Source organism: Aquarana catesbeiana, linkage group LG13, assembly GCF_042186555.1.
Source record: "Aquarana catesbeiana isolate 2022-GZ linkage group LG13, ASM4218655v1, whole genome shotgun sequence".
In the NCBI taxonomy this organism is placed as follows: domain Eukaryota; kingdom Metazoa; phylum Chordata; class Amphibia; order Anura; family Ranidae; genus Aquarana; species Aquarana catesbeiana.
Window position 1 is genome coordinate 178,697,926 of NC_133336.1, and position 27,809 is coordinate 178,725,734.

Genomic DNA, 27,809 nt, shown 5'->3' on the forward strand with positions numbered 1-27,809 from the left:
CTGCAGTGATGGTTGACTTTCTACAACTTTCTCTCGACTGCATCTCTGGAGCTCAGCCATAGTGATCTTTGGGTTCTTCTTTACCTCTCTCACCAAGGCTCTTCTCCCCCGATAGCTCAGTTTGGCCGGACGGCCAGCTCTAGGAAGGGTTATGGTCGTCCCAAACGTCTTCCATTTAAGGATTATGGAGGCCACTGTGCTCTTAGGAACCTTAAGTGCAGCAGAATTTTTTTTGTAACCTTGGCCAGATCTGTGCCTTGCCACAAATCTGCCTCTGAGCTCTTCAGGCAGTTCTTTTGACCTCATGATTCTCATTTGCTCTGACATGCACTGTGAGCTGTAAGATCTTATATAGATATAGTGTGGCTTTCCTAATCAAGTCCAATCAGTATAATCGAACACAGCTAGACTCAAATGAAGGTGTAGAACCATCTCAAGGATGATCAGAAGAAATGGACAGCATCTGAGTTAAATATTTGAGTGTCACAGCAAAGGGTCTGAATACTTAGGACCATGTGATATTTCAGTTTTTCTTTTTTAATAAATCTGAAAAAATGTCAACAATTCTGTGTTTTTCTGTCAGTATGGGGTACTGTGTGTACATTAATGGGGAAAAAAATGAACTTAAATGATTTTAGCAAATGGCTGCAATATAACAAAGAGTGAAAAATTTAAGGGGGTCTGAATACTTTCCGTCCCCACTGTATACTGCATGCACCTTTCCTCCACCTGTTCCAATATATACAGTGCCTTGCAAAAGTATTCACCCCCCCCCCCCTTGGGTTTTTACCCATTTTGTTACATTACAGCCTTTAGTTCAATGTTGTTTTAATCTGAAATATATGTGATGGATCAGAACACAATAGTCTAAGTTGGTGAAGTAAAATTAGAAAAATATATACATAAAACTATTTTTCAGAAATAAAAAACTGATAATTGGCATGTGCGTATGTAATCACCCCCTTTGTTATGAAGCCCATAAAAAGCTCTGGTGCAACCAACTACCTTCAGAAGTCACATAATTAGTGAAATGATGTCCACCTGTGTGCAATCTAATGCCGCGTACACACGGTCAGAATTTCTGATGGGAAATGTTGTATGTGAGCTTGTTGTCCGAAAGTCAGACCGTGTGTATGCTCCATTGGACATTTACATAGTTACATAGTTACATAGTAGGTGAGGTTGAAAAAAGACACAAGTCCATCAAGCCCAACCTATGTGTGTGATTATATGTCAGTATTACATTGTATATCCCTGTATGTTGCGGTCATTCAGGTGATTATCTAATACTTTCTTGAAGCTATCAAAGCTCCCCGCTGAGACCACCGCCTGTGGAAGGGAATTCCACATCCTTGCGGCTCTTACAGTAAAGAACCCTCTACGTAGTTTAAGGTTAAACCTCTTTTCTTCTAATTGTAATGAGTGGCCACGAGTCTTATTAAACTCTCTTCTGCGAAAAAGTTTTATCCTTATTGTGGGGTCACCAGTACAGTATTTGTAAATTGAAATCATATCCCCTCTCAAGCGTCTCTTCTCCAGAGAGAATAAGTTCAGTGCTTGCAACCTTTCCTCATAACTAAGATCCTCCAGACCCTTTATTAGCTTTGTTGCCCTTCTTTGTACTCGCTCCATTTCCAGTACATACTTCCTGAGGACTGGTGCCCAGAACTGGACAGCATACTCCAGGTGCGGCCGGACCAGAGCCTTGTAGAGTGGGAGAATTATCGTTTTATCTCTTGCGTTGATCCCACTTTTAATGCATGCCAATATTCTGTTTGCTTTATTCGCAGCTTGGCATTGCATGCCATTGCTGAGCCTATCATTTACTAGGACCCCCAGGTCCTTTTCCATCCTAGATTCCCCCAGAGGTTCTCCCCCCAGTGTATAGATTGCATTCATATTTTTGCCACCCAAATGCATTATTTTACATTTTTCTACATTGAACCTCATTTGCCATGTAGTCGCCCACCCCATTAATTTGTTCAGGTCTTTTTGCAAGGTTTCCACATCCTGCGGAGAAGTTATTGCCCTGCTTAGCTTAGTATCGTCTGCAAATACAGAGATTGAACTGTTTATCCCATCCTCCAGGTCGTTTATAAACAAATTAAATAGGATTGGTCCCAGCACAGAACCCTGAGGATCCCACTACCCACCCCTGACCATTCTGAGTACTCCCCATTTATCACCACCCTCTGAACTCGCCCTTGTAGCCAGTTTTCAATCCATGTACTCACCCTATGGTCCATGCCAACGGACCTTATTTTGTACAATAAAAGTTTATGGGGATCTGTGTCAAATGCTTTTGCAAAATCCAGATACACCACGTCTACGGGCCTTCCTTTATCTAGATGGCAACTCACCTCCTCATAGAAGGTTAATAGCATGGCAAGAACGGCAAGAACGATTCTTCATGAATCCATGCTGATTACTGCTAATGATATCGTTCTTATTACTAAAATCTTGTATATAGTCCCTTATCATCCCCTTCAAGAGTTTACATACTATTGATGTTAGGCTAACTGGTCTGTAATTCCCAGGGATGTATTTTGGGCCCTTTTTAAATATTGGTGCTACATTGGCTTTTCTCCAATCAGTTGGTACCATTCCAGTCAGTAGACTGTCTGTAAAAATTAGGAACAACGGTCTGGCAATCACTTGACTGAGTTCCCTAAGTACATTCGGATGCAAGCCATCTGGTCCCGGTGATTTATTAATGTTAAGTTTCTCAAGTCTAATTTTAATTCTGTCCTCTTTTAACCATGGAGGTGCTTCCTGTGTTGTGTCATGAGGATAAACACTGCAGTTTTGGTTACTGAAGCCCCCCGATTCACTCGTGAAGACTGAGGAGAAGAATAAATTTAATACCTTCGCCATCTCCCCATCTTTTGTAACCAGATGTCCTTCCTCATTCTTTATGGGGCCAATATGATCTGTCCTCCCTTTTTTACTGTTTACATACTTAAAGAATTTCTTGGGATTTTTTTTGCTCTCCTCCGCTATGTGTCTTTCATGTTCTATCTTAGCCGTCCTAATTGCACCCTTACATTTCTTGTTGCATTCTTTATAAAGTCTGAATGCTGAGGATAATCCCTCAACCTTGTATTTTTTGAAGGCCTTCTCCTTTGCTTTTATATGCATTTTTACATTGGAGTTAAGCCATCCAGGATTTTTGTTCGCTCTTTTAAATTTATTACCCAATGGGATACATTGGCTAATGCCCTTATTTAATATGCTCTTAAAGCAAACCCATCTCTCCTCCGTATTCTTTGTTCCTAATATTTTATCCCAATTTATGACTTTTAGCAAGGTTTGTAGTTTAGGGAAGTTGGCTCTTTTGAAATTCAGTGTCTTTGTGTTCCCTTTATATTTCCTATTTGTGTGATTTATACTGAAACTAATTGACCTATGATCGCTGTTACCTAAATTGCCCCGTATTTCCACATCCGTGATCAGGTCTGTATTGTTGGTAATCAGTAGATCCAGTAATGTTTTATTTCTAGTTGGTGCGTCTACCATCTGACCCATAAAATTGTCCTGCAAGTCATTAAGGAACTGGCGAGCCTTAAATGAATGCGCGGTTCCCTCCGCCCAGTCTATGTCTGGATAATTAAAATCCCCCATTATGATAACACTTCCCATCCTTGCTGCTAATCCAATTTGTGATAGGAGATCCGTCTCCACTTCCTCCCTCAGGTTAGGGGGCCTATAGCATACTCCCAGTATTATTTTCCCCTTAGCTTCATCCCTTTGGAGCTCTACCCAAAAGGATTCCACCTCCTCTCTAGCTCCCTCAGTGATGTCATCTCTCACATTCGCTTGTACATTATTCTTGATATATAGGCATACCCCTCCCCCTTTTTTACCCTCTCTATCCTTGCGGTATAGGGTATACCCTTGAATGTTTGCCAGCCAATCATGAGAGCTGTTGAACCAGGTCTCTGAAATAGCCACAAAATCCAAATCCTCCTCGTACAACAGTATCTCTAGTTCACCCATCTTGTCCGGCATGCTCCTGGCATTGGTGAACATGCCACATAGTTTAGACCGGTCGCATATTGTCCTCGTATTGGGTGTTTCGAGATTGCAACTAGGAATTGCTACTATACTCACCTTGTGTTTTTGTGCTTTGGTTAACCTACCACTAATGCCCCCAATACTACTCTCTGGAATATCTTCCGCGCTGGCTATCTCTGTCTCTGGACCCTCCCCCCCATCGCCTAGTTTAAAAACCCCTCTAACTTTTTGGCCATCTTCATTCCCAGCAGATCTGCACCCTCCTCATTTAGGTGCAGTCCGTCCCTTCTATAGTACCGGTTACCGACTGAGAAGTCGGCCCAGTCCTCCAGGAACCCAAACCCCTCCTTACTACACCAGCTCTTCAGCCACTTGTTTATTTCCCTAATCTCCCTCTGCCTTTCTGGTGTGGCTCGATGTACCGGTAGTATTCCTGAGAATACTACCTTGGAGGTCCTTTTCCTCAATTCAGCTCCTAAGTCCCTAAAATCGTTCTTTAGGACACTCCATCTGCCTCTGACTTTGTCATTGGTGCCAACGTGCACCATGACAGCCGGGTCTTCCCCAGCCCCTCCCAGTAATCTGTCCACAAGATCCGTGATGTGCCGAACCCGAGCGCCCGGTAGACAACATACTGTTCGGCGCTTCAGGTCTTGGTTACAGATTGCCCTCTCTGTCCTTCTAAGAATTGAGTCCCCTACCACCAGAATCTGTCTTTCCTTTCCCTTTGCTGCCCCCCCACTCTCACTGAAGGAGTTCTTTCCCTGGCAGCTAGGAGAGTCCCTCAGATCCAGCAGTGCTGGTCCCTGACTGGTTTCACCAATGTCACTCAATGGAGCGTACTTATTGGGATGCTCCAGTCCTGGATCGGCCACCCTGGCACTTCCCCCTCTATCCCTCCTGACTGTCACCCATCTACTCTTTGCTAGTGCCTGCGCCTCTTTGTCTCCACCTGCCTCTGTGCTGGCCCCTGCCGTCACCTGCCGTGTACGTTCCTGGCTCTCCTTTAGTATGGAGGGACTTCTCAGTGCTGACAGTTGCTTCCCCAGATTCAGAACCTGGGCTTCCAAGGAAACAATGTGCTTAGATTTTGCACAGCAGTATTCGCCTCTCCACACCCGCCGGGCATCGTACCTATTAAATTTAGTGAGGATTTGGGGATTTTACCCTGTCCAAATTACCTAACAGCTAGCTTCCTGGCACTAATACTCAAGACAATACACAGGTACACAACAAGACAATACCCAGGTATTTGCAGACCTACGTGCAATCGCAGAACAGTCGCAGACCTACGTGCACTCGCAATACTCAAGTATACAGTACACAATACACAAGTACTAACAATCCACACACACTACTCAGAAAACACTCAGGTACTCACACTACACAGGTACTATGACCCCTGTTATAACCTCCTGTTTTAAACTCTGGTTTTTAACTCACCACTTATACCAGTTCCACTTACACAGAGTTCCACAGCCTCAGACTGAGCAGGCTCAGAATGAATCCTACACACAGTTATATAGGCACCTGTGAGCAATTAACCACCCCCCTTAATTGATAGCCTGAAGGAACCAGGGAAAAAAAAAAAAAAAGCTATTTAAAAAGTGACAGAAAAAGGTGATTGAAAAACTAAAAGGAAAAGCCCCAAAAATGCAACCCAGCAAACAAAAACAAATTTGCTGTCGGAATTTCCGCACACCAATGTTTGAGAGCAGGTTCTCAAATTTTCCCACAACAAACTTTGTTGTTGAAAATTCTGAGCGTGTGTAACACAAGTCCGACACACAAAATTCCATTTTACTGGCCGTCATACACCCAAAGGCCTCATGGACATTAGGGGTGTTTGTGAGGACCACAGTAGCCTGCCAAATCAAATTAGTCGCTGACTCCTCCAGGTTCCTCGCCTTCCTGGTCCTTTTTGTTGGAAGGGGGAGGCGAGGAACCTGGGATTCGATCAGGCTACTGGGCACGGCCACCTCCTGGCTGCCACTTTCCATGGCCACCACCTGGCTGCCACTTTCCACGGCCTCCTCCTGGCTGAGACTTTCCTGTGTATGAAAATGGGACATAGTTTTAGTTGTTTGGTCATCAATCACACACAATTTTGAGCTCATGACTTTTGCAAATTGAATGTTAACAAATATAAGAGACTATCATTCTGACCCCAGCATTTTTCATTCTTGTCCCAATCATTTTTGGCTACTACTGTCTATTGATTTGTAAACCACTTTGTTAATTCTGAAATTAGTGATCAATAATAACATCTAGTAACATCATTAATTTTTTGACAAGAATTATGTTGAGCAATGCTATACCTGGCTCAAGCTGGGCTCCTCCACATCTTCCTGGGTGGAAAGCCCAGGTTGTACGTCGGAAGCCTCAGCTGAGGTGGAAGGCAGAGTGGAAGGAAGGGTTGAGAGTGATTGCCTGGGTTCACTCTGGTCTGACAAAGACCGCAGTCTGTCGTAGCACCAGAGCCTGGGGACATAAATGTAATCTGCTGTTGCTCCTGATCTCATGGAATCCTGGACCTTCTTGCGCTCCCAATTATACGTGCTCCTCAGGCCACCAATTTTGCACTTCAAAAAGTTGATGTCTGCCATGGGAATCACCGGCTTCACCAATTCCAACAGTTGATCCAGCGCTGCCTTCCTCTTTAGATTGTTGTTATAATATTGGTATTTTATTTGCCACAGACAGGTCAGCTCTATGTACTTATGAATAAAGTTTGGCAAGAAATCTGGATCAGTAAATTTATCCATTTTATCTGCAAGACACAACACAAGACAAACCATAATGTCAGGCTAAACTCTCCTAATCTTGTCCCATTATAGGCCTCAATCTATAAGCAGTATAGGCCACTAACCACTGATGCCCCAAGTTAAAATTGTACCTTTGTTTGCACGATCGGCGCTTAAGCTACTCCGCCCTCCGCTCACAGATCGTACGTACGACGCACGCGTGTTATGCTTTATATACACTGCTCATGCGTGAAACACCGCCCCTGACCTTCTTTCTAGTGTACTCCCCACTGCTTCTCTTTCGGCGCAGTGGGAGAGCACATGGCGGAGACACAGCAGGTGGGTGATAATAGCAGCAACGACGAAAGCCCGGAGCCAGAAACGTCCCGATCCAGGAGGAGATATAAGGCCTCAAATATGTCCTTTGTAGAGATGGTGGACATATTGAAGAGGGCCGACTATGATGGGAACTATGGACCGTACCCAAACCCAAATGTGAGAAAGGCCAAGATCATGACTAAAGTTGTAAGAAGTCTGCACAGTAATTTTGTGGTATGACGATCCAAGGAGCAATGGAGGAAACGCTGGTCAGACCTGAAATTGAGGGAGCACGATCAGTACAGAAGGATCAGGAAACTGCTTAAAAGTAAGTATTTGTCCTGTGTTCCTAATATTATTATTATTACTTGCATGCTGCTCCATGTGCTTTTCTTTACTGTTGTATGGCAAGTTTCAGGTTTGTGGGCACAGTAATCCTTCGTAGTAAACATTGTTCGCTCGCCCACTAATACAATGTTTTTGACAGATGCAGGTTCACTACATTTGTTCATGCCTATTTGTATTAAAAGAAGTTTAGTACATTGTTGTCTAGATGGGTTTGTCCTTTTTTCCCCACAAATAGAGGTTTCTTTTGGTGGTATTTGATCACCTCTGCGGTTTTTATTTTTTGCGCTATAAACAAAATAAGAGCGACAATTTAAAAAAAAAGCATTATTTTTTACATTTTGCTATAATAAATATTCCCCAAAAATATATATAAAATTTTTTTTCCCTTAGTTTAGGCCGTATTCTTCTACATATTTTTGGTAAAAAAAAAATCGCAATAAGCGTTTATTGATTGGTTTGCGCAAAAGTTATAGCGTTTACAAAATAGGGGATAGTTTTATGGCATTTTTATTAATAATTTTTTTTTACTAGTAATGGCGGCGATCAGCAATTTTTATTGTGACTGCGACATTATGGGGGACACATTTTTGGGACCATTGTCATTTATACAGCAATCAGCTATAAAAATGCACTGATTCCTGTGTAAATGACACTGGCAGTGAAGGATTTCACCACTAGGGGGTGGGGAGGTGTTAAGTCAGTACTGGGGAGTGATTCTAACTGTAGGGGGGATGGGCTAGTTGTGACACGTCACTGATCTCTGCTCCCGATGACAGGGAGCAGAGATCAGTGACACTGTCACTAGGCAGAACAGGGGGATGCTGTTTACATCAGCATCTCCCCGTTTTTCCTCTCCGTGAGGTGATCGCGGGTATCCCTGCAGACTCGATCGAGTCCGCGGGACCCGCAAACCGACTCACGGAGCTCCCGGCCAGTGTGCGCACGCGATGGCACGGCGGCAAATTCAAAGGGACATACGGGTACGCCCATTTGCCCAGCCGTGCCATTCTGCGGACGTACATCGGCGTGTGCCGGTCGGGAAGTGGTTACACATCTGGACGCAGGAGCACTAGTGTGGGACACCAGAACACCCTTTTTAGGGTGTTCCACACAGGTGCTCCAGTGGATGCTAGGGGTCTCTCCATGTGTAAAACGTTAACAAAAAAAGTATTCCAGCTTTGAGGTGAATATAAGTAGCTTGGAGCAAAATAAATCTGAACTGCAGAAAATAAACTAACTACACATATGGAATACATGTAAAGAAGCTGTTTTACCTGCCAAAGAGTTTGTATTTCTGTCCAAGTCCAGAGATTTACACATCGCTACCACACACTACAATCCTGTCTGTTAAGAGATTTTATTCTGCTGCAGTTAAGTAAGACTCATAGGTCTTGTCTCTGCCCCAGTCTGTGACTGGACAGTGAAAGGAAAATCATCTCTCTGTAACTCTGCTCTCTTCTCCTATTAGCATGTTATTTGTTTGGGAATAAATACTGTAGACTGCCTGTCTTTGGGTTCTCCTTCTCCCAGTCTGAGTTCTGCTGTACATAGGATGGCTACTCAAAATAAAAGAGAAGTATTGGGTTTAAAATTAATGAACTGCACTCCTGAGATCCATAGGAGAAGTAGGGACAAAAAAGCTTTGCCCATACTTCCCCTTTAAGTAAATGCACTCTTTGAATTTAAAAAAGTGCAATGATGCATTCATAATCACAGAGGGGCAGTAATTTGTGTCTTTTATATCTGCCTGGAGTTCATCTTTAAGTGAACATGTTGATTTTCCCTGCCTACACTTTACTGTAGGAGATGCTGCTCAAAATGACTGAGAAGTAGTTTATCTGTTATATACATGGTGCAGTCATCAGGAATGGCGTCACTGGGGGGGGGGGGGGGGGGCAGAGGGGGCCCTGACCCCCCCAACATTATGCTGTGCCCCACCATGTGCCCCTCCCAATTAAAAACATTTTTTTACAAAAAGGCAATGTCTTTTTGTTTGCATTCGTAGCGGATGCGCTGCATCTTACTTGGGCCACTGCTGGAGTAACACAGTCTCTATTGAGAGGGAGAGCGTCCCCAGTCAGCTCCTGCGGGTGATTCCTCCCCCCTCCCTCTGCTCGCTGACACTGCATAATGTGAGCGCTCACACAACCATAGCCGCCCGATCTGCTCCTTCCCCTGCATCCTCATTGGCAGGGAGAAGAGCGAGTTGCAGGAAGGACTCCACCAGGACTCTCAGTTACTGAAAAAACAGACTGATTTCTCCCATCCTTAGGACAGGAGAACCAGCCTGTAAATTCCAAGAGATGCCAGACCAGCGCTGTCAATAGCAGGGGCAGGACAGCAAGAGGAGGCTGGGGAACCCCACAGTGGTAGAACACCAGGGCCCGGTGGCAAGACAACCTTTATATATATATTTGCATTTTATAGTTGCCTCCCTACTTTTGTCCCTGTCCCCCCATGTGCCCCCCCTAAATATGAAAGCTGGAGACGCCACTGGACATCAGAAGTCACTTTTCTTTACAACTGACTGGTGTGCATTCACATAGTAGCATACAGAATAACAGCGAGCCCCCATTCACTCTGTAGACAATTTTGAGGGTTTTTTGGTGCAGTTTTGCACTTTATGCAAAGAGAAGTGCTGCACAGCAGCTTGTTTGGGGCAGGATTACGCAGTTTTGGCCCCATTATGGGAATGCTTGAAAAGCACATGCAGTGTGAGTTCTTTTGGATTTTCTTTTGCATGTGCTTATTGAAGTCAATGGGGCTACAAATGCCCTATTCTGCTTCAAAAGTAACTCCTATTTCTTTTAGAGCTTCACTTTACTCCGACGTGAAAGTTGCGCAACTGATCCGACTTTGCCTTGTAACTTAAGTCCAACTTTGATCCGACTTAATGTGCCTTTTTACACTCTTTGGCATTGAAGTTGTATCAAAGTCAGACCAAAGTAGGGCAGGAACCTTTTCTAAAGTCTGAGTACTTATGTCAGATCAGTTAAGACGGCTCTCAAAGGGAAACATTTAATTTAATACATCATGCGACTTGTGCTCTCACAGGTCAGACCCCATGTCACACCATTGTGAACCGGGCCGTTGGTGTTGAACTACAGGCCAGCTGCTGGTGTCATGGTCAATTCAGTACTTTCCAAGAATACCGGTGGAGGCTTGTGCTAAATTTAGTACTTTTTGTGAGTGCAGGTAATCACATTTCAGAAAATCCCCTAACAGTTTAAGGTTTTCATACTATATAATAAAGAAAATATGAGTATCAATGAATTGTAGCTCCCCAGTGCTGGCAGCACTCATGCAGCCTCAGACCATGACACTCCCACCACCATGCTTGACTGTAGACAAGACACACTTGTCTTTGTACTCCTCACCTGGTTGCCGCCACACACGCTTGACACCATCTGAACCAAATAAGTTTATCTTGGTCTCATCAGACCACAGGGCATGGTTCCAGTAATCCATGTCCTTAGTCTGCTTGTCTTCGGCAAACTGTTTGCATTATCTTTGGAAGAGGCTTCCTTCTGGGACGACAGCCATGCAGACCAATTTGATGCAGTGTGTGGTGTATGGTCTGAGCACTGACAGACTGACCCCCCACCCCTTCAGCCTCTGCAGAAATGCTGGCAGCACTCATACATCTATTTCCCAAAGACATCCTCTGGATATGACGCTGAGCACGTGCACTCAACTTCTTCGGTTGACCGTGGCGAGGCCTGTTCTGAGTGGAACCTGTCCTGTTATACCGCTGTATGGTCTTGGGCACCGTGCTGCAGCCCAGTTTCAGGGTCTTGGCAATCTTCGTATAGCCTAGACCATCTTTATGTAGAGCAACAATTATTTTTTTCAGATCCTCAGAGAGTTCTTTGCCATGAGGTGCCATCTTGAACTTCCAGTTACCACTATGAGAGAGTGAGAGCGATCACACCGAATTGAACACACCTGCTCCCCATTCACACCTGAGACCTTGTAACACTAATGAGTCACATGACAGCAGGAAGGGGAAATGGCTAATTGGGCCCAATTTGGACATTACTTTTCACTTTTGTTGCCAGTGGTTTAGACATTAGTGGCTGTGTGTTGAGTTACTTTGAGGCCACAGCAAATTTACACTGTTATACAAGCTGTACACTCACTACTTTACATTGTAGCAAAGTGTCATTTCTTCAGTGTTGTCACATGAAAAGATATAATATATTTACAAAAATGTGAGGGGTGTACTCACTTTTGTGAGATACTGTAATTGCGACACAAGTCACATTGTAATTGCATGTAAAAAATAATTTCTTTTCCTTTTTAATCTGCAGCGCTGTAATTTTTTGTAAAAAGAAATGCAATATGACAACCTGGAGGTGGGCTGTATACAGCTGGTGTACAGAACATCCCCCAGAAACATAATTTCCTGCTTGTGTGATTGGCTTGCCGGTTTTCCCAGAAGTCTGCACCAAGATACAAGTCAGATTTCAGGCATCCCCTGCAACAAAAATGTCATTTTTGGTGAGATACTCTCAAATGGAAATCATGTCCAGATTGATGCAGACACTGCCACTTTCCTCATTAGAGCCCTGCATGTGCAGTAATTGATGGATAATTATAAATCACTCCCATTAGATTCACATGGACACAGACAAACCGCAATTTCTTCAGAATGACAAAAGGTAGGAATATGCAACAAAGTTAGTTAAAATCCTTGCAATGTACACATCACCCAGAGAGGAATGTTTTTTTTCTCAAAAAAAAAATTACTCTTTAAAATGAATCATCGCCCTCATAAGGGACTTTCATCCCATCCACCTCTCCTCCCCTCCGCTATCTGATTAGGGCTGCGTTTTGTTTGTTTTTTTGGTTGTTTACTTTTTAAACCAAAAAATGCGAAGCTGAGTGGATTTCTGACACATCAACAGTTATTTATCTGTATTTGCAGGGACTTTAAAATGATCTTCAGTTTCAGCAGCAGGTTTAACCACCTCAGCTCCGGAAGATTTTATCCCCTTCATGACTAGGCCATGTTTGCTATTTAGCACTGCGCTACTTTAATTGGTAATTGCGCGGTCATGCAACACATACCCAAACAAAATTGATATCATTTCTTAACACAAATAGAGCTTTCTTTTGGTGGTTTTCGATCACCTCTGTTTTTTTTATTTTTTTATTATATAAACGAAAAGAGACTAAAATTTTTTTAAAAATACAATGTTTTTTACTTTCTGCTATAAACCATATCCAATAAAAAAAAATGTCAAAAAAATCTAATTTCTTCATAAATTTTGGCAAAAATGTATTCTGCTACATTCCTTTGATAAAAATCCCAATAAGTGTATATTGATTGGTTTGCATGAAAGTTATAGCGTCTACAAACTCTGTTGTATATATACTAGAATTTATTTTTATTTTTTTATACTACTATTGGTGGTGATCAGCGACTTATAATGGGGCTGCAATAGTCCCTGGAATCATTGGCTGGGAGTTGCGGACAGGCTCCTGCTGTGTAAAATCACAGCGTTTGCCAACCAGAGGGGGTGCGCATGCACGTGCCTGAATCCTGGAAGTAGGGAGCGATATACGGGTATCTTGCTTTGTCTAAAGTGGTGCTAAGTAGGTAATACTGTAACTTACTGGGTATGCAGCTTCTTTATCTTTTAATCCTTGTCCATGTTCCACGTTAAGCTGGTGCTATGATCACTGCCCCAGGTTTCCTGTTTCAGGCTGGCTGCTTTCTCTTACAGTGTCCTATGCAGCCACTCTTGCATTCAGAGACTAGAGCTGTGTCTCCCTACACTGTGTGCATCAACAGAAATACACAGCATCATAGCCTTGGATGGCTATGCACTCCTCTACTCCTCCTCCCTCCTCCAAGCTTACAGACTGACTTGAGACTGCACTGTCCACTTATAACTTTTTCCTGTGCAGACCGGATGTTCAGGCAAGCAGAACTAAGAGAGCAATAGCCAGCAGCATTGAAAGTTGTAAAATGCAGGTACTGGGCTAAGAATTATGTAATTGCACTCAAAACATTAAATTAAAAAACTCAGGGCTTAATACTACTTTAATTAAATAAAGGATGAAAAGGTGCATGTATTGTGGAGATGTACTGCATATGTTTTTTTTGTCATAGTACACACTTTAAGATAATCAAGTAAAAAAAAATAATGTATATATGGAACCAGATCATAGGATGGAAAAACTCTTTCCCTGTATAAACGCAATCATCAAAAAATCTTCACATTCCCTCTTTCTTTGATTTTTCTAATGATTCTACCGCACCTTATTTTCTTTTGCTTGAGAATATCTTATTGAAAATTAAACGTATGATTATCTTCAAGAAATTGAATCTTCCGGAGCCTAAAGGACCGTACACACAGGCTGAATGTCAGGTGGCGTCAATAGAAACTGACCGACATTCGGCCCGTGAGTACTTCAGCTGGTCCAACAGAATCCGGATGTTCAGTTGCATTTTGTGGAAGGGACAAGACTCGAAGAAAGGTCTGCCAATCGGCACCCGATCAGGGCTCTCAGCCATTGGCCAGTGTGTTCTGTCGGGTTGGCCATTCCCCTATCAGAACACAATAGCACAGCAGGGGAGATCACTGTTTTAACATCAGATTGTTACTACAGTGGTTCCTCCTGAGCTCTTCAGTTTTTTTTGTTCAGCCTGCTGGTTTGAACAAAAAAATACTACTAGTGTGTACTAGGCTTTAGAGTAAACAGTTTACTGGAGTCACCTTTGATATATTTGTTCATTGAAATCATATCCCCTGACACTGGCCATCATTCAACCCGAAAAAGTGAAGCCATTGCAGCATCAGCTGCTTTTTTATTTTAATAGACTATTTTTTTTTTAAGCTTGAGTTTAACCTTACATTTGCACAAATTAAAGATGTAACACCAGCAAAAATAGTTTTTCTAATTTTGGATAACGCTGGGGAATCTTAGAACTGTATATACTACCTGGGATAGTATTTACATTATATCCCTACCCATTCACCAAAAAAGTGTCAAAAAAGTAAAAACGACAACAGACAGTTTTTGACAATTCCTTTATTAAAAAAAAAAAAAAAAAAGTGTCCCACGATGTAAATCCATCTTCAATCATGGAGCCGACAGTCCCGAGAAAAAAAAAACGGAAAAACTCCACCTCCATGGGAGGCGTCCCGCCGACTGCCGTCTTTTTGCTTTGACAGCTGTTATATAGCCAAGGGCAGGGCCATCCGGTGATGTAAACTGATGACCCCGCCCCCCCTGACATCATATGACGTCAGAAGGGGCAGGGTCACCTGGTTACGTCACCGGGTGGCCCCGTTCTTAACAGCTATCACCGCGAAAAGACAGCAGTCGGCGGGACCCCCACATTATTATTATTTTTGCCGCAGAGTTCCCCTTAACCACTTCAATACACTGTGTTATATAAACTACACTGCCTGCATTGACTGAATATAGAGCATACACTGAATATCTAGTCTACACTAAATTCAGAGGATAGATAGATAATATATATATACATCAAATACACTACCTGCACTGACTGAATATAGAGTATACACTGAATATATAGACTACGCTAAATGCAGAGTATATTCATATATAACACACTATACACGACCGCTATGTAAGCAGCCTTATATAGTGTGGGGCGTGGACTTCGTCCCTCTGAGCCATTATTGCCCAAAGGCACCCTGCCTTTGGCCAATTATGGCTCTCTCAGCAGAGCGTGCTGTGATTGGCCAAAGCATGCAGGTCAGGTACATGCTTTGGCAAATCATCATACAGCAATGCACTGCGATCTCGTAGTGCATTATGGGGCGATCTGCGGTGCTCAAATTTCCCACGAACATCCCATAATATTCGCTGTTCGGCGAACACCCGATGTTCGAGTCGAACTAACATTCAATTTGAACATCGAGCTCATCCCTAGTCATAAGCCTAGGCTAATGACCAGACAAGAAAGAGGAAGTGGGCTGTATAAGGTATTTACTGGCAGAAAAAAATGTTTTACTATCCAAAGTTAAAAGAACAAGGGCAAAAGATTAATAGATGGAAAGTTGAAAAAAATGACTGAAGGTCCGCTTTAAAGATCTCTGTCTCTGATTTATGTGTCTTGTTTCCTACAGCCAACCAGGATCATTTTGTCCGAGTGATTGGACTCCTACACCAGTCTGTAGAACTACCCAGTAGCCCAAGCCTTCCATCTCCGGTACAAGAGATTAACTGGAATTTTAGGAGCAAAGAAAAGTCACACAAAGTTGCACAGATCGATAATCATCAGACAAAGTTCTACATAAATCAGTTTAATGGACGGGTGAAATTGCTTCATAATGAAACAACATTACATATCAAGGATCTCAGGATGGAGGACAGTGGAAATTATACTGTGCAATTTATTCTCATCGGAGAGGAACGTTATGCAAATTTTATGCTCATGGTATATGGTACGTAATACATTTGAAGGTATCACAAGAAAATCAAATTATATGTTGGGATAGCCCTTAAGGGGTCTCTTTCAAAAAGAAAGCTGTGTGTTTAGGTTTTTATGACTACAGCCCCATTAGTGAACGGAAATGCTACACACTAGTTTTCAGGTCATTGCATGAATTGGTTTAGCTTTACTACACCAGAAGAAGCTGTAGGACATATGTAAGGAAATATCTGTTTATCACATCTCAATTGCAAAGAAACATTTCCTTTAGAAGCACAATGAGTGAGTTTCAACCAGTACATGGGTGGGCCACACTCTCATAAATGCCTATACCTTCTAGGATGATGGTGATACAGACTATGAAGGACGTACACCGATTAGCCACAACATTATGACCACTGACAAGTAAGATGGATAACCTTGATTATCTTGTTACAATGGCACCTAAAAGTGGCTGGGATATATTAGGCAGCAAGTGAACATGTTGTCCCTCGAAGTCAATGTGTTGAAAGCAGAACAAAATGGGCAAGTGTAAGAATTTGAGTGACTCTGACAAAGGCTGAATTGCAATGGCTAGACGAAAAAAATGCAGTTCTTGTGGGACGTTCCCGGTCTGCAGTGGTCAGGATCTACCAAAAGTGGTCAAAAAAAGGGAAACCGATGAACTAACGACAAGGTCATGGGTGGCCAAGGCTCACTGATGTACCTGGTGAGTAAAGACTGGCCTGTAGAGTCTGATTCAATAGAAAAGCTACTGTAGTTCAAATTGCTGAAAAAAGTTAATGCTGGTTTCAATAGAAAGGTGTCAGAGCAGGTAGAGCATCACAGTTTGTTGTGTATGGGACTGCAAAGCTGCAGTGCAGACCAGTCAGGGTGCCCATGCTGACCCATGTGCACAGCCAAAAGTACCTACAATAGGCACATGAGCATCAGAACTAGACCACAGAGCAATAGAAAAAGGTAGCCTGGTTTGACAAATCATGTTTTTTTCTTTTACATCATGTGGAAATGCATTTTATATATAACTATATGGATCAGACCAAAATAAGGGATACATGAGGAGGAAAGAGGGACAGTTGAGAGCTGTGGGTAGGTGGTCATAACTGATCTGTGTGTAGGAATATATATATACTGTATATACACTTACCGGCCACTTTATTAGGTAAACCTGTTCAATTGCTTGGGAACACCAATTGCTAATCAGCCAATCACATGGCAGCAACTCAATGCATTTAGGCATCTAGACGTGGTGAAGACAACTTGTTGAAGTTCAAACCCAGAATCAAAATGGGGAATAAAGGGGATATAAGTGACTGAACATGGCATGGTTGTTGGTGCCAGATGGGCTGGTCTGAGTATTTCAAAAACTGCTAATTTACTGGGATTTCCACACACAACCATCTCTAGGGTTTACAGAGAATGGTCCGAAAAAGAGAAAATATCCAGTGAACGGCATTTGTGTGGAGGAAAATGCCTTGTCGATGTCAGAGCAGAATGGGCAGACAGGTTGGAGATGATAGAAAGGCAACCGTATCTCAAATACCCACTTGGTCCACCCAAGGTATGCAGAATACCATCTCTGAATGCACAGCACATCAAACCTTGAAGTAGATGGGCTATAGCAGCAGAAGGCCACACTGGGTCCCACTCCTGTCAGTAAGAACAGAAAACTGAGACTACAATTCGCACAGGCTCACCAAAATTGGACATTAGCGATGGGCCCAACACCCCCCCTGTTAGGTTTGCAGCAGAACTCTCGAACAGGGGAAATAATCAAACCCAAATGGTAAACCCTATTGAAGTCTAAGTCAAAAGTGCCCATTTTGAAGGCCTATATGCAATTGGCCATGAAAGGGGTATGGGGGTCTGGGTACTGCCCTGGGGGACATGTATCAATAATAAAAATAAAAAAACGATAATTTTTTCAGGAGCAGTGATTTTAATTATACTTAAAGTGCAACAATAAAAATAAAAAATTCCTTTAAATATAGTGCCTGGGGGGTCCCCTTAATGTGCCTATAAAGTGGGGCATCTGTAGCATAGATATAGAACATGCTACAGCAAAAATGTAATTTCTAAAGAAAAAAAAACAAGTAAAATCCCTTTTAAAATGACTTGCGGTTACAATTGCTGACATCTGGCTAGTGAAAAAATAAAGAAAAAAGAAACAGCCTGGGGTCCCCTCCCAGTCTGTACCAGGCCCTTTGGGTATGCCCCCCCACCCCAAAGCACCTTGTCCCCATATTGATGGGGACAAGGGCCTCTTTCCGATAAACCCTGTGCTGTGGTTGTCGGGGTCTTTGGGCAGGGGGGGTTATCAAAATCTGGAAGCCTCCTTTAACAAGTGGCCCCCAGATCCCGGCTCCTGCATGTGAATGGGTATTGGGTACATACCCCTTACCCATTCACCCAAAAAGTGTAAAAAGAAATAAAGACAAGAGGCAGTTTTTGACAAATCCTTTATTAAAAAATAAAAAAATAGTGTCCCTCAATGTAAATCCATAGCCAATCACGCCGCCTGCCGGACCAGAGAATTTAAAAAAAATGAATGCTCTTACCTCCTAAAAGACCTACCGCCGTATGCCCACCCTGCGCTTTGACATTTCTTATATAGGCATAGGGCGGGGCCACCTGGCTATGTCACCCGGTGACACCGCCCCCTTGTGACGTCACATGCCCAGTATGCACCAGTCCGTGACATCATAAGGGGGCAGGGGGCTTATCAGAATCTGGAAGCCCTCTTTAACAAGGGGGCCCCCAGATCCCGGGCCCCCCCCAAGTGAATGGGTATCAGGTACATAGTACCCCTACCCATTCACCTAAAAAGTAATAAAGACAAGAGACAGTTTTTGACAAATCCTTTATTAAAAAATAAAAAATAGTGTCCCTCGATATAAATTCATCGTCAGTCACGCTGCCCGCCTGACCGGAAAAATGAAAAAAATTAAAAACGCTCTTACCTCTTGGGAGGCCTCCCGCCGTATGCCCACTCTGCGCTTTGACATTTCTTATACAGACAAGGGGTGGGGCCTCCTGGCTACGTCATCCGGGGGCATCGCCCCCTTCTGTTGTCACATGCCAAGTGTGCACCAGTCCGTGACGTCATAAGGGGGGGTGGCACCGGATGACGTAGCCTGGTGGCCCCACCTCTTGTCTATATAAGAAATGTCAAAGCGCAGTTGGGGGGTATACGGCAGGGGGCCTCCCAGGAGGCGAGAGCACTTTAAATTTTTTTCATTGTTTGGATTCGGCGGGCAGCGTGATTGACGATGAATTTACATTGAGGGGAACTATTTTTTTTTTTTTTAATAAAGGATTTGTCAAAAACTGTTTCTTGTCTTTATTAGTTTTTTTACACTTTTTTGGTGAATGGGTAGGGGTACTATGTACCAGACACCCATTCACATGGGGGGGGGGGGCGGGTTCTGGGAGTCCCCTTGTCAAAGGAGGCTTCCAGGTTCCGATAAGCCCCCTGCCCGCAGACCCCGACAACCACAGCCCAGAGTTGTCGTAAAGAGGCCCTTGTCCCCATCAACATGGAGCCCCCCTGCTCCAAAGTACCCACCTCCCCATGTTCAGGGCATGGGGCAGGGGGTAGTTTACAACTACTTTAAAGTATATAACTTTTCCATATTCCACATAATTATTTTAAAACCATCAGTATCAGGATGTTTTTATCACTTATTCTGGACAATGATTGTTTATTATCTTTAACCACTTAACAACCGGCCCATAGCAGAATGACGGCTGCAGGGCGGTTGCTTAACTCTGGGAGAGCGTACTATGACGTCCTCCCAGAATTCCCCTCTCGCGCGCACCCGAACACATCCGTGACCCTCCGGACCCGGCGCATCAGGGATCCCGGTAAATGGCCGCTGATCGCGGCTGTTTACCATGTGATCGCGCCGTCAAATGACGGCGCGATCACATGTAAACAGACCGGCGTCATCTGATGACGCCGGTTCCTCTCCCCCCCTCCTGTGTACCGATCGGTACACTGTGAGCGGAGAGGGGGATGGATGGATGGCTGCAGCGCTGTGGGCTGGAAGTGTAGTGCCCACAGCGCTGCACAGTGACATCCAGCCATCCATCCATCCATGCTCAGCCATCCCCACTACTCTGCAATGCTGTGCAATACTCTGCAATGCCCCACATTACCCTGCAATACCCCGCATTACCCCGCAATACCCCGCAGTACCCCGCAATACCCCGCCATACTCCGCCATACCCCGCCATACTCCGCAATACCCCGCCATACCCCGCCATACTCCGCCATACTCCGCCATACCCCGCCATACTCCGCCATACCCCGCCATACCCCGCCATACCCCGCAATACCCCGCCATACCCTGCAGTACCCCGCCATACTCCGCAATACCCCGCCATACTCCGCAATACCCCGCCATACTCCGCAATACCCCGCCATACTCCGCAATACCCCGCCATACTCCGCTATACCCCGCCATACTCCGCCATACCCCGCCATACTCCGCCATACCCTGCCATACTCCGCCATACTCCGCAATACCCCGCCATACTCCGCAATACCCCGCCATACTCCGCAATACCCCGCAATACCCAGCCATACCCTGCCATGCTGAGCCATACTCAGCTGTACTCGGCCTCTGTATGTGGCCTGGCTGTGGAAGTCTTACACATGTGGTATTGCCGTACTCAGGAGGAGTAGGAGAATCTATTTTGGGGTGTCATTTTTGGTATGTACATGTTATGTGGTAGAAATATTGTATAAATGGACAACTTTGTGTTAAAAAAAAAAAAAGCGTTTTAACCACTTCCCGCCTGCCGGCTGTCATACAACGTCCTTGACTTTGTGCGGGGATATCTGAATGATGCCTGCAGCTACAGGCATCATTCAGATATCAGCTTTTTCAGCCGGCGATTCCCTACACCATGAGAATGATCATAGCGGCTGTTCCACTGCTTGATAGTTCTTATGGGAGGTGAGAGGGGATGTCCCCCCTCCCGCGCTTCTACCGACTCACCGCTACGATCGAAGCCAGGATCGTTTTTTTTTTTTTTTTTAATTTCAGGCTTCCCAGCCTAGAGATGAGATGTGGGGTCTTATTGACCCCATATCTCACTGTAAAGAGGACCTGTCATGCCATATTCCTATTACAAGGGATGTTTACATTCCTTGTAATAGGAATAAAAGTGGTCAAATTTTTTTTTTTTGGAAAAAAGCATCAAACTAAAATAAATAAAGTAAAATGAACAATAAAAAAAAAAAAAAAAAAAAAAATTTTTTAAAGCGCCCCTGTCCCTGTGTGCTCGCATGCAGAAGCGAACGCATACGTAAGTCCCGTCCACATATGAAAACTGTGTTCAAACCACACATGTGAGGTACCGCTGCGATCGGTAGAGCGAGAGCAATAATTTTGGCCCTAGACCTCCTCTGTAACTCAAAACATGTAACCAGTAAAACATTTTAAAGCATCGCCTATGGGGATTTTTGAGTAGTAAAGTTTGGCGCCATTCCACAAGCGCGTGCAATTTTGAAAGGTGACATGTTGGGTATCTATTTACTCAGCGTAACTTCATCTTTCATATTATGCAAAAACATTGGGCTAACTTTACTGTTTTGGTTTTTGTAAAGCACAAAACAGGTTTTTTTCCAAAAAAAACGCGTTAAAAAAAAGGGCTGCGCAAATACCATGCGAGATAAAAAGTTGCAACGACCGCCATTGTATTCTCTGGGGTCTTTGCTAAAAAAACATATAATAATGTTTTGGGGTTCTATGTAATTTTCTAGCTAATAAATGATGATTTTTACATGTAGAAGAGAAATGTCAGAATTGGCCTGGGCACTCCAGAACGCCTGAAGGTGCTCCCCTGCATGTTGGGCCTCTGTATGTGGCCACGCTGTGTAAAAGTCTCACACATGTGGTATCGCCATACTCGGGAGTAATAGCAGAATGTGTTTTGTGGTGTAATTTGTGGTATGCATATGCGGTGTGTGAGAAATAACCTGCTAATATGACAATTTTGTGGAAAAAAAAAAGTAAAAAAAAAAAAACTTGATTTTGCAAAGAATTGTGGGAAAAAATGACAACTTCAAAAAACTCACCATGCATCTTTCTAAATACCTTGGAATGTCTTCTTTCCAAAAAGGGGTCATTTGGGGGGTATTTGTACTTTTCTGGCATGTTAGGGTCTCAAGAAATTAGATAGGCCGTCAGTACTTCAGGTATGATCAATTTTCAGATATTCGCACCATAGCTTTTGGACTCTATAACTTTCACAAAGACCAAATAATATCCACCGGGTTATTTTTACCAAAGATATGTAGCGGTATAAATTTTGGCCAAAATATATGAAGAAAAATTACTAATTTGCAAAATATTATAACAGAAATGAAGAAAAATGTATTTTTTTACAGATTTTTCGGGCTTTTTTCTTTTATAGCGCAAAAATAAAGAACCCAGCGGTGATTAAATACCACCACAAGAAAGCTCTATTTGTGTGAAAAAAAGGACAAAAATTTCATATAGATACAGTGGTGCATGACTGAGTAATTGTCATTCAAAATGTGAGAGCACCAAAAGCTGAAAATTGGTCTGGATAGGAAGGGGGTTTAAGTGCCCAGTGGTCAAGTGGTTAAGGAATATTATCTTATCAGGCTGTAGTTCAACTGCTGTCAAAGTGTTTCCCTTCTAATTAGTGAACTTAAAAACTAAAAATGAACTATCCCAATACACTTTTACCCAGTAAACTTGTGACTGTCATAAAAAATACTAGCATGAAGCAGAGAGTTCATCTAAAATTTAACATTTAAAAATTAAGATTTTCTCTATATTTATGGAATAACATAGTATACATTAATAAAGATTAATAACTATTGTTTTACTATTCAATAGTAATATTGATAAGACCACTACTATATAATAATAATAATAATAATAATAAAAATAATAATAATAATATGAATAATAATTATATTATCAATAAAACATATGCAAATTAATATGAATAACATAAAATATATTGGTTAATATGAAAGTCTACTACATTTCCCCCCCGTTGAGGCATAAGCCTCACAGCAATTACAATACATATCAACCAACATGCCATTCAGAGACCCCATGTACCCGACACTTATCACAAAAATGGTCCACAAAAAAATCAGTTCAATCAAAAACACACTGCATCTTCTTCTGTAGCTGCAAAGTCTTCTCCATATGAGGCACGGAAGACATAGTTGTCAATCTTCAGTGGCATTGTGATTATCCTTGCCACAAACTTCTTGCAACAGACAACAGTTAGTCGGCAACATCACATGAAGGATACCAGGGAAGAGGAACAATCCATTTAGCTAGTGAATGAAAGCCAAATATGTGGTTCCAGGGACCATTCAGCAGACTCGGTCCCATAAGGCTCTGCCTTTTCCTGCATAGGTCTTTTCAGCTTAGCCAAGTGCTTGATATTTTTGGAGAGATCTCCTTCTTCATCATCATTTTCTGGTCCAGTATCATAGCACAAGCTGCTTTGGATGCTGTACACACGTTCAGTGCATACCTGTTCTGCAAAGATACAAGTCTCAGATTTTCCAGTTCCTAATTTATTGCATGAAATCCTTTGTAGCAATTAACATTTGTAACAAGTTGCATCATGTCTTCTGCAATCACCCGATATTTGTCTGGATATAAAATGCACTTCAAAATTATAGTTGTAAAAAATAAAAAATAGTCAGTGTCAGGATACAATAGGCCCCTGGCAAGCATTTCAGGGCAACTTACAAAGCAATGGCTCCTACACTATCATGTTATCTAATAACTTAATTTAGTGCGTTCCTTTTACTTCTACAACATCCGCTAAAATAATATACATGTATCTATATAGTTTTATCATAATACAATACTCATAGAATATGCCTCAACATTATTAGTACGTTTTCAGTATGAAGTACTTTATATAGATAATTTTTTTACATTTTATTTCCTAGTTTCTAGCCAATACTATTTCCCATACAATAAATTTAAAATTCTTATAATTTCTTAACCTTGACTCCACCTACCAGTCACTATTACCCTGGTCATGTCATAGGTCAATATAGTCAGTCCAGACATTTCATTAGTTTAATTCTATAGTCCTCCCACAAAGTTTGCTAAACCCAAAAGCATTTCACTTTTTGTCCATCCCCGCACATACTATACTGTAGAATATTATACAAAAACAGTCAGCATGGGTCTCTTCTGTCAGTCACTGCTATACTGTCTAAGTCAGTAGCCTAATTTTAATTACTATGGTTTATTTTTTGACATCTCCTAAGTCTTAAAACATGAATTATAAAACATATTAAATAAATCTGTACACACACATATATCTTGCTGTTTTTTTTTGTTTTTATAAGTATCCCCCAACATATAAATGAGAGTTCTTGGCCCACATCATGCAAATATCAAGATAATAAACATAATATATCTTATAAAGCATCAATATTATACATTCTTAGCGAATTGTCATACTCATTACATTATACCTCCCCACTTTTTTTTTTTCCTCAAAAAATGATAAAACTATTTGTTTATAATGATTGAAGATTTTCTCATAGTGGAACTCTGCTCATAAAAATGTGATAAAAATAATGTTCATTAGCAAGAAAAATACATTCCACATTAATTATTATGCTACCATTTTACTGAAGCCCAGAACCTTTGAGCAGCAGTAGAATTTCAGGCTGTCAGCAGACTGGCCTCTAGATTTAATCAGTGCAAAAAAAAAAAATAGAGCACAACTGAGCATGTTCTGAGCAGGGTGAGAACAGTGGATTTTAAACAGTATAGGAACTTATTTTTTACTGTGTTTCATAGCTACACCCGCAAAAGGGGTCAGCCTCAAGTGATTATTATTATTATTATTATACAGGATTTATATAGCGCCAACAGTTTACGCAGCTCTTTACAATATAAAAGGGAGACAATACAGTTATAATATAATAAAATACAAGAGGATTAGAGGGCCCTGCTCAGAAGAGCTTACAATCTAATAGGGTGGGGCAGGTGCTACAAAAGGTTGAAACTGTGGGGAATGAGCTGATGGAAGTGGTAAAAGATTAGTTAGAGACGTGATAGGCTTTCCTGAAGAAATTAGTTTTCAGGGATCGCCTGAAGGTAGCAAGAGTAGGGGATAGCTGGACAGTTGGAGGTAGCGAGTTCCAGAGGATGGAAGAGGCTCTGGAGAAATCCTGAAGACAAGCATGGGAGGAGGAGATGAGAGAGCATGAGAGAAGGAGGTCTTGAGAAGAGCCGAGAGGATGATTTGAGTGATATTTGGAGACAAGTTTGGTGATGTAGCTTGGGGCAGAGTTGTGAATGGCTTTGTATGTTGTGGTTAGTATTTTGAATTTAATTCGCTGGGTGATTGGGAGCCAGTGTAGGAATTGGAGGAGAGGATTGGCAGACATTGAGCAGTTGGTAAGGTAGATAAGTCTGGCAGCAGCATTCATGATCGACTGAAGAGGGGATAGCCTATGGAGAGGCAGGCCAATGAGAAGGGAGTTGCAATAGTCAAGGCGAGAAATAACCAGGGAGTGAATGCAGAGCTTGGTGGTTTCATTTGTTAAAAAGGGGTGAATTTTAGAGATGTTACGGAGGTGAATGCTACAAACTTTTGACAACGATTGGATTTAAGGCTGAAATGACAAGTCAGAGTCTAGGATTACACCTAGTACCCTGGCGTGAGGGGAGGGACTGATGGTTGCATTGTTGATTTTGATGGAAAAGTCATGGAGGGGGGCACAGGCGGGGGGGGGGGAATGATAGTAGCTCAGTTTTAGAGAGATTTAGTTTAAGGAAGTGGTGCGACATCCATGCTGATATGTCAGTTAGTAAGTTAGTAATGCAAGAGGAGACTGAAGGAGTGAGGTGAGGAGTAGACAGATAGATTTGGGTATCATCAGTGTATAAGTGGTATTGGAAACCATGGGCGGTTATCAAGTGACCAAGGGAGGAGGTGTGGATAGAGAAGAGAAGGGGTCCAAGAACAGAGCCTTGGGGGACCCCCACAGAAAGGGGCAATGGAGAGGAGGAGACAGAGTTGTAGGTGACACTGAAAGAGTGCTGTGATAAATAGGCAGAGAACCAGGATAGAGCAGAATCTCGGAGGCCAAGGGAATGTAGTTTATTGAGAAGGAGCGGGTGGTCAACAGTATCAAAGGTTGCAGAGAGGTCAAGTAGTAAGAGTATGGAGTACTGGCTGTTGGTTTTAGCATTTAGTAAATCGTTAGTGAGTTTTTGTAAGGCAGTTTCCGTGGAGTGCTGCGAGCGAAATCCAGACTGTAAAGGGTCAAGAAGGTTATTTTCATTGAGGTAGGAGCTAAGACGGTTGTACACTAAGCGTTTCAGAAGTTTAGAGGTGAATGGGAGCAATGAGATGGGTCTTAAGTTGTTCAGGTTGGTAGGGTCCAGTGAGGGCTTTTTAAGTATGGGAGTGATCTGCGCATGTTTTAGAGGGGAGGGGAAGGTGCCACTAGAGAGGGAGAGATGGAAGATGTGAGTGAGGGAGCATAGAATAGAAGAAGAGGGTCACCGTAGTAGTCATGAGGGAACAGGATCCAAGGGACACTTGGTTAAGTGGGCATCTGAGAAAAGTTTTGTAACCTCTTCAGTAGTAGCCAATTCAAAAGAGGAGAGTGTTGAATGTGCTGTTAGGCAAGGTATGTTGAGTGGGGAAGATGTAAGCACAGTGGAGGTGTCCTCACGAATTGCATCAATCTTGTCTTTGAAGTGATTGACAATCTCTTGGGCAGTGAGTGAGTTAGTGGGTAGAGGGGGTGGGGGACGAAGCAGAGAGTTAAAGGTTGAGAAGAGCCGACAGGGACTGGATGACAAGGAATAAATAAGAGAGACAAAGTAGGCTTGTTTGGCAGCATGGAGGCAGGAATTGTATTTTAGAAGGTTAGATTTATATAGGGTGAAGCCTTGCAGGCATTTGGTTTTACGCCACAGTCGTTCAAGAGCACGGCAATGTCTCTTGAGATTTCTAGTGTTGTCAGTTTGCCAGGGTTGTAACGGTCGGGGCCTGATTCTGCGCGTGGTTAGAGGAGCAAGTGCATCTAGTGATGATGAGAGTGAACTGTTGTAGAAGAGGTGGCCAGGTCAGGACAGGACAGGGGAGAGATTATGTCATATAGGTGGTCAGTAGCAGAATAGAGAAAAGAAGGGTTAAAGTGACGAAGGTTTCTACAAGTAATTGTTTGCTGCTTGGAGGGATGGGTGGTTGGAGGCAAGGATACAGTGAAAGTAATGAGGTTGTGATCAGAGAGAGGAATGGGGGTGTTGGTGAGGTTGCCAGGGTTGCAGAGATGGGAGAATACAAGGTCAAGGGTATTATCATTGGAGTGAGTGGAAGTATGTGTCCATTGGGTTAGGTCAAAAGATGAGGTTAAGTCAAGAAGTTTAGCTGTAGTTGGGCTGTTAACATTGACAGGAATGTTGAAGTCACCAAGAATGATAGTGAAGATTTCAGAGGAGAGAAAGTAGGGTAGCCAGGCAGCAAAGTCATCAAGAAAGCGCGATACCGGGCCTGGAGGCCGATAAATTGCTGCAATCCTCAGAAAAATGGGAGAAAACAGACGAATACAGTGCATCTCGAAAGAAGAGAGGGATAGAGAGGGAGGGACAGGAAGGACTTGGAAGGTGCTTTGTGGGGATAGAAGGAAGCCAACTCCACCTCCTTTCTGTCTGTTGGGTCTGGGGGAGTGAGTCCAATGGAGACCACCATGGGAGAGGGCAGCAGGAGAAGCTGAGTCCAAATTTTGAAGCCAGGTTTCTGTTATGGCGAGTATGTTAAAGCCATGAGAGATGAAGAGGTCATGTACAGTTGTTAGCTTGTTACAGATGGAGCGGGCGTTCCAAAGGGCACATGAGATTGGTGGGCTGCTTTGAGGAAGCAGGGGGATAGAAATTAAACTGAGTGGATTGCGGTGGTTGCTAGAGGGGGAAGGGTATTGG

General features: G+C 42.9%; 1 protein-coding gene across 2 annotated transcripts in view; it reads left to right on the plus strand.

The window, feature by feature from the left end:
• The window catches only part of LOC141117455 (CD48 antigen-like), a 91,983-nt gene that overhangs the window by 32,987 nt on the left and 31,187 nt on the right, over positions 1-27,809 (plus strand). For both annotated transcript variants that reach the window (XR_012237151.1, XM_073610327.1), the window contains exon 2: positions 15,536-15,853. Coding sequence is in view for 1 of the 2 variants with exons in the window: in XM_073610327.1 (XP_073466428.1) it covers positions 15,536-15,853 (318 nt within the window). In the remaining variant the exon portion in view is untranslated. The remainder of the gene's footprint in view (positions 1-15,535; positions 15,854-27,809) is intronic.